The sequence below is a fragment of the Podarcis erhardii genome (genome assembly GCF_964252035.2).
Source record: "Podarcis erhardii genome assembly, chromosome: 6".
Taxonomy (NCBI): Eukaryota; Metazoa; Chordata; class Lepidosauria; order Squamata; family Lacertidae; genus Podarcis; species Podarcis erhardii.
Window position 1 is genome coordinate 37739044 of NC_138510.1, and position 14423 is coordinate 37753466.

Consider the following 14423-nt stretch of genomic DNA (forward strand, 5'->3'; position numbering starts at 1 on the left):
GATACTGAAATCTGTAATTTCAGCCAGTGGTGGAGGAAGGGGACGGGGGGGGCGGTGCACCCTGGGTGCCATCCCTGCAGGGGGCAGACAAACCCACCCCGACGCTACAGCTCGTGGGGAATCGCCTGCCCCAATGCCGATCGCAAGCCCCGCCACTCAGCTTACCCACCACCAATGCCGCAACACGCAGCAGATCACCCCCTCCATGTGCAGCTCACCCTGACGCCAGTATGTAGCGGCGCTGCACATGCACTGCCGGGAGGTTTGTCCCGTCCCTGTGGGCAGTTCTCCCCGCCCCTCGACACCCCACACCAGGTGCCAGGGAGCCTTCCTTCACCCCTGATTCCAGCTAACCCCAAGACCATCCAATAAACCCGGCATATGAACTAAGTTGTACAGTCGTACATTGAGTTACAGACGCTTCAGGTTACAGACTCCGCTAACCCAGAAATAGTGCCTCGGGTTAAGAACTTTGCTTCAGGATGAGAACAGAAATCATGCCACAGCAGGAGGCCCTATTAGCTAAAGTGGTACCTCAGGTTAAGAACAGTTTCAGGTTAAGAACGGACCTCCATTATGAATTAATTTGAATTAACCTGAGATACCACTGTAGACCAAACACCTGTCCTATAATGATGAATACAGGGGGGTTTTGTTTGTTTTTTAATATACTATTTTTAGTCCTAGATGATTTACTTTATATTCATTTTGGAGACACCATGGTCCTTGCTTGATGCCACAGCATGATATTAATCCATCAAAACAAGCCCTAGTGTCCCCTGCAGATCTTTGCTGCAGCAGGAAAAATTGCCTACAGAATGTTTTCTGAAGAGCCCTTCAGTCAAATAAGAAGAAGACTGTTTATATCTTGTCAAGTAAACAACGTGCTTTGTATGACTTAGGTGCAAGAAACGCTCCAGCCACCGTCCTATTTTGCCTCTGTGCAACGTGCTGCATAGAAAGCAGGTGGGCCAATCAAGCCAAGAATTTGCTTACTCCTCTCACTTTCTCGCTTGACTGCTTGTCAGTTCACAGCAGCTGCATTTGCATGGAGCAGCCAGCCCGTTTTCAGCACATATCCAAGCTGTTGTGTATAAGGTTATATTGACATTTATTTCTGGTGCTTTTGCTCTGTAGCAGTGCAACAGCACCTTGGAGTTGTGCCTGGAAGCTAATAGGGGCTTATGAACATGATTGAGCAAAGACTACCCCTTTGACTCCTCAGCATGGTTCTCCTGAAAACCTTAGCAATGCCACATTCAGTTCAAACTAAATGGAATGCAAATGGATGGATTGCTTCTGAATATTGTCAATTTCACTTCTTTTCAAAAGCTGTGAAGTGAAATTGACCCTGTGTTTTGTTTCAACTGCTCAGGGGGAAAATGTGGCACTGCAGTGCAGGAGAAAGGAGTGCACAACCTTTTAAGACTATAACCTTATTTCGAAGGGGGTTAGTTGTAAGTAGACTTGCTTAGCATTGCATTGTGAAATGCCTTTTTGCAGAAAACAAAAGGTATGAGGAATGGCAAGAATGCCATTATTTTATTTGCTTGGTGTGCTTTTTAGTGTCCTAGATGAATGCTCATGCACTTTAACAGTTCAGCGAGAGAGTACTTAAACTCTATATAAAGTTTTAATTTTTTTAAAAAAAAACCAGATAAAGGTTTTAAAAAGTGGTACAGTCAAACCTCGGCTGTCAAACGTAATCTGTTCCAGAAGACCATTTGACTTCCAAAACATTTGACAACTGAAAACTGAAAGCAGAAGCCTCAATACAATAAGGAAACTCAAAACAGAAGCTGCATAGCACGTTCGGCTTCCAAAAATCGTTTGGAAACCGGAGCATTTACTTCCAGGTTTTCAGCGTTCAGGAGCCAAGACGTATGATAACGGAGATGTTCAGGAACCAAGGTTTGACTGTACTGCTGTAGTAGAAGGTGTTTAGTTTTGCTGTTCATGCATTAATTTGTTCAAAATATTTCATCATAAGTAATGTCAGGGCTCTTCTCACATAGAAAAATTATTCAAACAATAAAACAGTCTAAAGTAATAAAAATTAAGATGAGTACTAAAATCTATACCATGTGAACAGCATAAAACAGTCCCCCAATTACATGCCTTGATAAAGAGAGGTGTCTTCAGCTGGCTCAAAGCCCACACCAGACACATTTTATGATGGGAGGGAACCCCATTTCCAGGAGGCTGCCACAGAAAAGGCCCTGTACCACAGTTATCAGCAGAAGCAACAGAAGGGCTTCTCCTGCAGAGCTCTGGATGCCAGCAAAGGTGTTTCTTCAAGTATTTGGGTCCCAGGTTGCCAGGGTTCAGCTGTCAACAGCAAGACCTAGAAATATTGGTAGCATACAGACAACCAGAAGTTTTGAAAAACCAGTGTTACATGGTTGTTATAAGATGCACAGTTCAGCACCCTTTTTTGGATTCTCCTGGGAGACATGGCTATCTGGGCTGCCATGATGAGCTCCTCCACTTCAAAATTTATGTGTGTCATACAGTTCAAGCTTGTGCAGCTGATTTTTGTTTAACTAGGGGTGGGGTGGGGTATGGTAGGGTAGGGTGAATCCTGATGGGGATGGTGGCGTGGAAGAGGGGACTTCAGCTTTTTATCCCCGCAGTAGTCCTGACTGAAATCACACATCCCCTTGCCAATGGGAGCTGTCCTTCCATTGAAAATAACCAGTGCAGTGTGTGTATGATTTCGGTCAGGACCATGGTGGAGACAAAAGGATTAAATATCCTGATTCAGCACCATGAGACAGTTGTGTGTGTGCAGCTGATAAGTCAAGCCAGTGAGGGTTCCTACTGACCAGATCAGTGTCTGATCCGCTTGACTGCAGATGTTGGGTCTGAATATCAGGTCAAGTTTGAATCTTAGGAAAAGATTATGGTACAAAGCTTCAGATCCCCTGGATGAAGCAATAAGCTTTTTCTTTTCTTTTTTAGAACTGGGGCACAAAAAGATTGATCAATTCCCCCCAGGATTATATTCATTGAAGTTAGGGTGTGGTGTTCTAACCTACAAGACTGCTCTTCATTTGCCTGCAGTGGTAGAACATTTTATGGCCTAGACTGCTTTGATGTTGCTTTCTGGGCAAGTTAGGCCCTCTGGCCATTCATCATAAGATGCTCTTTTATCTCCCAGAAACCCTAATGAGGCTATTGATTAATTACTTAAAATCTGCTTTCACCAGAACTATTAGCTGGTTGGTTTTCCTTTTTTTAAAAAAAAAACAAAAAAACTTTCAAGGTGATTAGTTGTCTTTTTAAAAAATGAACTAATGAAGACTTCCGAGGTTCTCTGACTCCTGGCTGAGGGACCAGGGGGTGGAACACACATGGGTTTAGAATGCCCAATTAATGCTCATGAAAATACAATGTTTTTGATTGCTCGGCAATTTATCTATTATAAATGGGCTGTGAGGCTATTAGTAGTATTGGCACTATTGATCAGGGACAAAAACAAGGAGGCAGCTAGCAATTAATATTGTGCCAGCCAACCACAGATGCCACCAATAGTGAAGATTTAGCAGCTATGGTCAAATAGATTTCAGCAACACCCATTTTGGTTTTGTGGTCCAAAGTTTCATGTGGTCCAATGCATGTTTTTTTAAATTTGAAAATGTCAATTATTTTTGTATGTATTTTTTCACAAAATTACACATTTTGGGGGCATCATTTCCTAAAATACACACTGCTTATAAGTGTTCTCTTAAAGCCAGAGCTGCCCCTGATTAGTACTCTCATGGTGGACCCCCTGACTGGCGTCAGAATAACCCAGGTGCCCCAGAGACCCAGTTTGAAAATCAATGCTGGGTTTGATTAAGAAGTTGCTGCTTTGTGGCCTTTTTAAAATAAGTTATATTACTATTCTCTATGGGTGTTATACAGTGCTAGTCCTTCTCAGAGTAGACCCAATGAAATTATTGGCCATGATTAACTTGGATTCACTTATGTGCATTGGTCTACTTTGAGTAGCAATTCCAACCATATATTTATTTGTTCCTGGATCCAATTTCAAGAGCACCTACTACTGTGAGATTGGCAGAAACTACATATCTGCTTATGCAGAGCAGATCGTCATTTGCTCCTAGGAATATATAATATGGTCATGGCCCAATTACTGGGCCTTTCTTCTCGGAGGATAATTAGCTGACTGGCATTCAGAAGAGCAAGTTGGCAATTTTAACATTCCCTCAGGTGGATCACACAATGACGGATACTTTAGTTTTACGGTTGTGTTTAATCCATGGTTTCAGAAGAACCTTTAATGACCATCTACGGTGGAGACCAGGTTTTAGCTCATCAAGGGCTGATGTTTCCTTTATGAGGAATTAAAACTACTCAGAATCAACTTGCAAAGGCTTTGCATTGTCATAATGTATGAATCAACCTGCTCTGCACCCTAAGACTGCTTAGAAACTGAAGCCAAAAGGTAGGAGTGGGCGACAGAGTTATACAAAGTCACATTTTAATTACAGGGAACATGTTTTTGTGGTCTTGGCTTCAGAAGTTTTAATTGAGCCAGAAGGGGCATGACTATTCCATTATAAGTCAATCTTCTTTGATGAAGGAGTTAGGAAGCCACGTGCTCATGCACAAAAATCAGTCAGGGAAGTTCCACTCTGTTGTCCACCTGAAGCAATGAATGTACTAGCTTGAAAATAAAACTGCTTGAGACAGGATGATGCTGAGTTGGTACAATCGCCCAAAGGCTACTCATCACATTTCAAGGCTGGGTCCACATATGAATCTTCAGCATTTTGTATCTGCCTCATCATAGCTGTTTTCACATGTGAATGCTCAAGCTCTGTGCTGTTCAGTGCAGTTAGCTCACCCATTCAGCTCCAGGTCATCAAATGCCAAGCAATCAACCTGTGAGTCAACTGGTCCTCAAAGTCCACACCTTGAAAACAGGACATTTGTTTTAATGCATGCAGCAGGGATGGGGAATATCACACCCCTCCAGGCCCTCCAGGCTTCTCTGCAGACCCTTGGGATCACCTCTGGCATGCACCTTCTCCCCAGGCCATGCTCCTCACTAGCCCTGCATCGTTTTTGAGTGTTTTGGGGAGGCTAGACTGTGCCGTTGAACTTTGATAATGCTTTTTGCTTACCAGAAGGAAGGATAGAATGTGTAAATATGTAGAAACTAGCCTACTGTGCAAAGGCAAAATTAACATTAATTGCTCTGCCTGCTTCTAGCCCTGCTCACCATTGGCACATGGTTCCCAGAACTTTTCTTAGAAGAGAAAAGTTTTGGCCATCAGGCTCAAAAAGTCCCCCTACCCATGACATGCATAGTACATCTGTCTTATGCATTGGCAAGATCTTCCTCTGCCAGCTATCTTCACTGTTACAACTTTCCATGTAGACCAAGGAGAGAGAATCTGTGGCACTTCAGGTGTTGCTGGACTACAGTACCCATCATCCTAGACCATTGGCTATGCCAGCTGGGGCTGTTGGGAGTTGGGAGTCCATTGGCACCTGGAGGGTTACAGATTTTCCATAACTTGTAAGCTACGTCTAAAGGAGAGTAGCAAACATTGTGACTAAGAATGTATTAAGACCGGTAAATGCATCAACAGATGCACAAAAGGGACAGCTTTTTTATTTTTTAAGTGACTTACTGTATCAACAGACTCCAAAGAACATCCCCAAAGAGGTAGCTTTCATAGGTTGATTGGTTCAAACATTCTGGTGCATCCCTTGACTTTTTATCTCATGATTAATTGAGGCTGTATCCAGAGCTGCATGTGCAGAACTCCAATTGCTTATTGGGACTTCCCCTTCATCTCCTCTCCCTGAATGCTCTCTGGAGCAGATACTGAAGGTGTGCTAGGTGTGGGGGCTGCAGGGGAAAGTGAGGAAGGCAGAGTTCTGTTCTGTGCTAACAAAACAGCAGCGTTGGACACAACTCTTGATGTGTTTGAGTTGGCATCATACCCTCATCTGTGGTATGCATTTGTACTCAAGTGATGCTACAGTCATCAAATGATGAGTGCATGCATGCATGAACTAGCCCTGGTTGAAACTGAAATGGAAAGTAAATGATCTGTAGACTGAACTGGTTACAGCAGACTGGGTTCTGCTTTGAGTACCGCAAAGAATTATTGGATAGCTATCAGTACCCACCGTAGCTCTCAGTCAAGCCTGTGGTCACCCTCATAACCCAAATGATCGGTATTTGGCTGTGCTGTGCAGATTGTATCAGAAGACTGTATGCTTGCTGCTCACCGCCCCCAATGCGGTGGGGAGAAACAGTTTCTCTTTTGCCAGCTTTCCATTTATGTCCCCTCTGGCTGAGCCAAAGAATCAAACATCTGTTCTGTTGATAGGAAATTGACTGTGACATATGAGGAAATGGGTTAAGGTCCTCTCTCTCTCTTTTGCAAATTCTTTTGTGTTGTGTTTTGTAGCTGCAGCTGTTTCATGAAATGCCAGAGCATTAAATTATCTGCATTACAAATTTGGCTGGGGAGTGATCATTTAGAAGTCCCTCATATAAGTGTGAAAGTCTAGTTTGTGTTTTGGATACTTCTATATGAAGTTCATACAGCAACTGGCCAAAGCCATGGGCTTCTCTCTCCCATTAAAACTAATGTGTAGCCCTCCAAGCCAACCATCAACCATGTACTGTTGTGGTTTGCAAAGTGATAGGGGAATGCATTGAAAAATGAGGAATGAATGAATGGGAAGATATAGAGACACCAGTACTACTGGACTGTTTCATATCATAACTATCTAGTCATTCATGAAAGCTCCGTCTTATCCGAGTATCATGCCAAACTAACCCTTTTGGTATTGGGTGGGTTTATATCTTATCCTTTCAAGCCTTGTGTATTCAGAAGGTACACAGTTTATGTGCATGAATGTTCAACTGAGCTAAAACAATCAAAATGGAGCCTATACCAAACAATTGTTCTGTCCTCTGTAAACAGCAGAAAGTTTTTCAATAGCACTCCGGGTTTGCAAGTTCAAATCCGCAGCATATGATTAATTTGATGCCTCGCCTTGTTTGGGAGCAGCAAAGGGAGACATCAGCCGAGGCAGTGTTGCTTAACAAGGGCTTTTGAATTCTCTTTGGATAAGAGGGTGTCTAAAAAGTTAGTAGCTGCAAAGAGTGTTTTATTGATCATAGCCATTGCAAGAGGCTTTGGTGCATTTGCCTTAGACAAATCCAGCCAAAAGCCTCTGTGTGGTACAATTAGGTTTCAGGTGATGATGTGTGAAGCATTTACAGAACTCTGAAAATTACACACACATACATTGAGCCATCCTCTCACACAGCTTTCGGGGATTCATTGGAAGCCTTTCTCTAGGGACAAGGTAGCTCAGCAGTCAAGAGCTGATCGGTGTCATGAGATTTTATTTTAGAGCTTTGCCCTGCCTGCCTTCCACTTTCACAGAAGAAGTGAAAAGAGCAAGAGACAGCAAATACAGCGTTGGCGAGATGGTATGGAAGAGTGGGCCGCCATTTTGTTCCGTTGTGGAGGATTTTGAACAAATTCAGTTCAGAGATACAAATCTTTCTGCTTCTGGTGTTCCATTTTGATCAAAAGTATCTAGCTTCCTCTGCTCTCGTGCTGGCATGAGGCTCTTGGGCAGCATGTGTTTTAAAACTGGAGTCTCAGAGATGAATTTTGATATTTCTCCATGGTTCCAAATTTGGGGCACTACCGTCCCCTTGGTTCCATAAACTCATGCCTAGTGCCATCTACCCTATAAAAAGCATTGTTCGGAATAATGGTTTGCACGACCCACTAAGGAAGATAATAACACAATAAATTCAAAACAATTAAGTGCACATTTATTCTAAATCCAATTAAAATTATTTAGTTTAATTAATTCAACAAAATTAATGAACTTGATCCACTGATACCAACTGTTCAAAGTCAGATAGTCATCTCCAGTGCCCCTCTGCCACCCCCTTACTTCTTAGCAGCCCTTGGGAAATCCCCTTCACAGGGAATGGTACAGTTTGCTTTGGAAACCACTAATTTAGCTGGTTCCTAAAGGTGTTGAGAACATTTCTCCGCCAAAAGTTTCAATTTCAATTTCAAATCATTATTATTTAGCTGAAGGCTATCATTTCCACAGAGGGGGAAATAGCTCATTCAAAGCATGATCAAAACAAAACAAAACAAAACAAAACAAAACAAAACAAAACAAAACAGCACAACACCCAAACGTCCACACTACACTAGTACAGTGGTACCTCGGGTTACAGACGCTTCAGGTTATTGACACTTCAGGTTACAGACTCTGCTAACCCAGAAATAGTACCTCGGGTTAAGAACTTTGCTTCAGGATGAGAACAGAAATCGTGCTCCGGCGGCACAGCAGCAGCGGGAGGCATCATTAGCTAAAGTGGTACCTCAGGTTAAGAAGAGTTTCAGGTTAAGAACAGACCTCCAGAACGAATTAAGTTCTTAACCCGAGGTACCACTGTACTAATAAACTATAGCACATAGTGAAATAAGCAAAATGCTATTCATAATTTAACCCAATAGTTTATCACAGGGGGTTTAGCAACCCCCTGTAATCCGGCTTTTTTATTTTTATTTTATCCACTTGCATTTTTCTGAATTATGTTGGCAGTCAAGCTTATGTGATTCAGCCCATTCCTTTTTAATAAGCAGAACTAGAAAACTAGCTAGAACTATTATGGGTGCTGTGGGTCTGGTTTTTCAGCAAAAATACCAGCACAACACCTCATACCCAACCCCCTTTGTCCCCTAGCCTCTTTGCTATAAGCTTCTATCTTGAGTGACCCTATAACCTACACAGGCGCATGCATGATGCAGAGGCAAAGGCACAGGAAGCAGGCAGAGGGGGCCACGGCAAGCAGCAGCAGAGGGGGGGGGCTGAATCTGCCACCTGAGACAACAGCCTCTCCTTAATGAGTAGGCTGTCCCTGAATGTATGTCCAATTGAATTATAATCAGTATTCCCAGATTTGCAACTATGCATATAAAAAAAGCAAATGCAAAATTTATGCAAACCTATGACGTAGGTGGTGCTGTGGGTTAAACCACAGAGCCTAGGAGTTGCCGATCAGATCAGAAGGTCTGCAGTTCGAATTCCCACGACGGGGTGAGCTCCTATTGTTTGGTCCCTGCTCCTGCCAACCTAGCAGTTCGAAAGCACGCCAAAGTGCAAGTAGATAAATAGGTACTGCTCCGGCAGGAAGGTAAACGGCGTTTCCGTGCGCTGCTCTGGTTCGCCAGAAGCAGCTTAGTCATGCTGGCCACATGACCCGGAAGCTGAATGCCGGCTTCCTCAACCAATAAAGCGAGATGAGTGCCACAACCCCAGAGTTGGTCACTACTGGACCTAATGGTCAGGGGTCCCTTTACCTTTACCTTTACCTATGACATCTTTTGCCCTCTCTTCTTCTTCTTCTTCTTCTTCTTCTTCTTCTTCTTCTTCTTCTTCTTCTTCTTCTTCTGATGCAGTTCCCTCTTTTTGTGTCAATATCCATTGCAGCTTGCACAAGGGAACTTCAGCTTCATTCTTCTTCTTTATCTATCTTATGCAAGGAAAGTATCACCAAAAATGCACTCCCTTTACATAGTTTGTCCTATTTTGTGAGCTACCAGAGCAATCTTTCATGCGTTCCTCTATGATGCTTTGGATAGGTGTTCCATGCCTCAGTTGAGATTCTCCTTGCTAGTGCTATAAAGAGAACTCTGGCTGTTATTCCCTAATGAAACATACAGGGCAGCAACTGCTCTGGACTAACAAGTATGATTGACTGCCCTGGCTTACCGAGTGCCATATTACAGCTAAGGTAATTGGGATTCTGAATCCTGATTTACAGTTGAGCATGACACATTCCCCTATAATGCAGCACAGATGATTGGATCTCTTTAATTCTAGCTGACTGGCCCATCAGTCATGATCCCAGCACATCACAGCACACCTTCTCAGGATTCTGAATCGTAACTGGGTACCATCTGTTACCACGCTGAAAGATATCACCTTGGATTCAGTATGTGTTTATGACCTTAGGGGTTCATATAGATCAGTGTTGCACTCTCCAACACTCCAGTGTGCAAGCAGCCGTTAGAAATGATGCAGGCATGTCCACTACTTAGACCTGTGGCCCCCAAACTTTGGTCCAGGGATCACCAGTGTTGTGCTTCATTCAGGTGGTCAGGTGGTCCACAAAGTGTCCAAAAATACAATTAGGAATCATACAGCATCTAGGACTGTGAATTATAATTGCTGCAACAGACAGAAAAGGCATTAAATGGTCTGCCAAGACTCTCAGCAGCCTTCAAGTGGTTCATGAGGGGGAAAGAAGTCAGAGAAATACTGAATTAGATAATAGCTGAAGCACCTGCATATTGTTTGAAAGATGGACAACAATAAACAAGGAAATCACTAACTTTCAATCAGCTTGGCATAGTATTTTTTACATTTGCAGCATCAATAGAACATGGCTTTAGGCCTCCGAGAGCACATGGTGATTTATGGAATGGCACTTTCATTTAAAAGCTGAAAGGACTTAAAAGTTAAATGTAACTAAGTAGGCATATGGTGCTTCTGTGGGGGCTGGGATTGTAAAAAAAAAAAAAATCAGCTGTATATGAATCACTTTTCATGAATTATGTATATTGCAAACAAAGAAAAAACAATGAGGGGAAAACAATGTCATGCAAAACATGAAATCAACTTGTGGGGTTTCTCTTTTTCTTTGTGAATAGGTAGGTCCAGGATGGCTTGGAAGAAAACCAGGTAAAACTGAAACAGCTCATCCATCAGCATGTGATTGTTATGAATGTAAAGTAAGCAGACTTGGTCCACAGTCTCATCTGTCATTTTCACAGAGCTCTAGATTGCTTTTATGCACTCAGCCACAGGGGTTTATTCTACCAAAGTGCTACACTGAGCATCTGATGAAGCAGGCTGTTGCCACAATAAACCGGTGAAGGTGAGATCTAAATAGCATTGCAGAGACTTTAGGGCAGATGCAGTGGTGTGTATATCTCCCCTCTCCCTTGTGGTGCCCAATAGCCTGTTCTCACACACACACACACAGAGCCCAAATTCAGGGGAACTTTAGGAATTATATAAATATTGCAATACAAGCATGCAAGACAATGAGAGCTTCTTCTTCTTTTAAAACCAATATAAATTGAAGATACAGAACTCCCAGTCTGAATCATGATTACAGCTTGGGAGAAAGATTTTAAACTCCTATTTCCACACACACAAACATGTTAACGTCCTGGTGGTCATAGGGGCCCCTGAACTGGGCATTTATACAAACAAGACTGTGTCGTTGTTTAAAATGTTACTGAGTAGCCAGTCATTTTAATGATTTTATTTTTAAGGGTTTTGTTGCCGCTGTTGCTATTTGCCATCATGATGTTTTGCAGGAGGGTGCTATAGAAATACTTTGATGAATCATTAAATGTATGAAACCAAAAGCGTAGATGCAAGAGCAAACTACATGATTAATGCCCCATGTCCTAATTTCAATTTACAGCTGGCTGACTTTGCAAATGTCTCCTCCAATCAGCTTTGCCCTAATGCTGCCATCTTGTTTTGTTGCTTTCTCTTCCACCAGTTATGGAGACATGGTGCCCAAAACGATTGCTGGCAAGATATTTGGCTCCATTTGCTCCCTGAGCGGGGTGCTTGTCATTGCTCTCCCAGTCCCAGTTATTGTTTCCAACTTCAGCCGGATCTACCATCAGAATCAAAGAGCTGACAAGCGACGAGCACAAAAGGTAAGAGGCAAATGTACTGAAAGCAATTCTGCATGTTGGGATATTAACCCTGATGCTGCTTCACTGATCCTGGCAATGTCTAGCAAAACAGCTATGGGGGGTACATTTCCCTAGGGGGTTCAAGTCCAATTAATCTGATTTTATTCCCAAACAGAGTCTTAAGAGCTTGCAAGAGCTTCCCATTGGCACACACACTATACAGGCAAAATATATCATCTTAGCTATTTTATCCTCTGACCTTCTGCAACCCCAGCACCTCACCATCTCCCCATCCAACCATAGTCCTTGAAATGAAACTTTAAAAGGTAAAGGTAAAGGGACCCCTGACCATTAGGTCCAGTAGTGACCAACTCTGGGGTTGCGGTGCTCATCTTGCTTTACTGGCCGAGGGAGCTGGCATACAGCTTCCGGGTCATGTGGCCAGCATGACTAAGCCGCTTCTGGCGAACCAGAGCAGTGCACGGAAACGCCGTTTACCTTCCCGCCAGAGCAGTACCTATTTATCTACTTGCACTTTGACGTGCTTTCGTACTGCTAGGTGGGCAGGAGCTGGGACCGAGCAACGGGACCTCATCCCGTCGCGGGGATTCGAACCGCCGACCTTCCGATCGGCAAGTCCTAGGCTCTGTGGTTTAACCCACAGTGCCACCCACATCCCACCATCTCCCCATCCGACCATAGTCCTTGAAATGCAACTTTACTCAACCCATTTTCTCTGCACCTATCGGAACCCTCCTTGTACCTTATATGGGCATGTTTTGCACTTCAATGGTCAGTATTAAGTTCCCCATAACTGGTGCTTACCAGTTTTGTAGTCAGGCTGCCCTCTTGCATACATGATACTATCGTGACTGATAATGAGCCCTACAGAAATTGCATGGCAGAAGTTACCCATGCTTCAGCCCAATAAACTTTTTTTAAAAAACGGGCCTCACTTTAATCACTTCTTTAAAAACACATGCATTTTAACCACTCAAGAATGGCAAGATCAAGTGAAACATTCAAGGGCCATCACAGATGGCCAGTTGGAAAATGCTGTTCACTTTGTGTCAGACGTAATGCCTTTCACTGGAGGATGTTCACACATTCAGTTCCTGAGTGTTGCGTAGTCAGGTGATATGAAATCATGTGATAAACCTAATTTTGTGAACTAGTTCCAACCAGTGGCGGAGCAAGCCGATCAAGCGCCTGGGGCGGTGCATGTGCCCTGCGCCCAGGGGCAGGGCCAGTCGCCCACGGGGGCACAGCAGGGCCTCCAAGGAGTCTGCCTGCCTCCTCCCACTCAGCCACCCTACACCTGAGGAGGAGGCAATGGGTGGACTGTTTGGGGAAGCGCAGAGCCTGCGGGCGCTCAATCCACCGTGTCACTCCCAGGAGAGACGCATGGCTCGGGCACACTGCAGGCCCCGTAGTGAGTGCTGCCCACCATTTTGTCACCCCCCTCAGTGGGGACACCTGGGGTGGACCACACCTACCGCACCCCCCTTGCTATGCCCCTGGATCTAACAGGTGACAAAGTGGAGCCATGAACCTAACTGTCAGCTGTAATGCCCACTTATGGCATTTACTTGTGCAAGGGCTATAAGCAAGAACATCTGCAACCCGTACCTCTGATTATCAGTAGCGGCAATTTTACTACCACACATTGGATGGAGTTCTGTAGATAAGGAGATATAGTCATGGTTTGAGAGAACTGGTTTTGAGAACTGTGTGGATTGGTGTATAACAGGAGAGTAAAGACTGGTGGATTGGTGGATTTTCATAACATTTACTGTATATACCAGTAGATTATAGAAAACTTCAAAGCAGTTCACAAAAAATACCCATAAAATTATCACTAAAAACCATACCACCATCATTTAAAACATACATAAAATTACAACCACAATAGAATAGACTAAGTTAATAAGTTAATAATAAGAATAGAGTAAGTTAATAAGTTAAAATTCATGCATGTGACCCATGTCTTAGTGCTGCAAAGCCACTGCCGAGCTGGAGAGGAGGTGGGGTTGCGGGCCCACCCCCTCCCACACACACGGGGGCTGGCTTTTAGCCCCCGCAAGAGCGGGGGAATCCTTGGGCGTGTCACCGACCTGGCCAGCCAATCGGCGGGCTGGGGAGGCATGGCCTAGCGCATTTAAGGCTGGCGCGCCCAGGGACTGCCCTCTCTTCCATGTTCCAGCTGCTCCGGTTTTGCTTCGTCTTCAAGGATTGTTGCGGGCAAGGTTGCCAGGCTTGAAGGGGTCTCTGGTGGGCCCTGTCCTCCATGAGCAGACCTTGGTAGGTCTACCTGGCATTGGGGGGCATCAACCCTAGGCCATGCATCTCAGGCTCTCTTCCTTTCCTGGGTGGTTTTTTGTTATTGGCTATTGAGCTCAAAAGAAGCCTATCTTTTCACGGGGCTGAAGGGGAGCAGTCATTCTGGGCATGTAGCCATAATGCAAACATAAAATTTTCTTCAAGGCCCACCGAAAACAATTTGCTGCCCGAAGACAGTTCCCCCAGCTTCGCTTCTCACATAGACAAGCCAATCCTATTGGCAGTTGACTCTTGCTTCACCACTGGGATAGCATCTTCCACCTCAGCTGTAGGCTACCTGAGAGGATGCAGGACAGGCCATGTTGCTTACACATCTCTGCTCTCCAATAGGAGGGGATTTTCAAATGG

General features: G+C 44.0%; 1 protein-coding gene across 6 annotated transcripts in view; it reads left to right on the forward strand.

Annotated features, from left to right (window-relative positions):
• KCND3 (potassium voltage-gated channel subfamily D member 3) overlaps positions 1–14423 on the forward strand; it is a 278188-nt gene that overhangs the window by 195367 nt on the left and 68398 nt on the right. For all 6 annotated transcript variants that reach the window (XM_081864942.1, XM_081864939.1, XM_081864944.1 and 3 more), the window contains exon 3: positions 11594–11756. In XM_081864942.1, coding sequence (XP_081721068.1) covers positions 11594–11756 — 163 coding nt within the window. The remainder of the gene's footprint in view (positions 1–11593; positions 11757–14423) is intronic.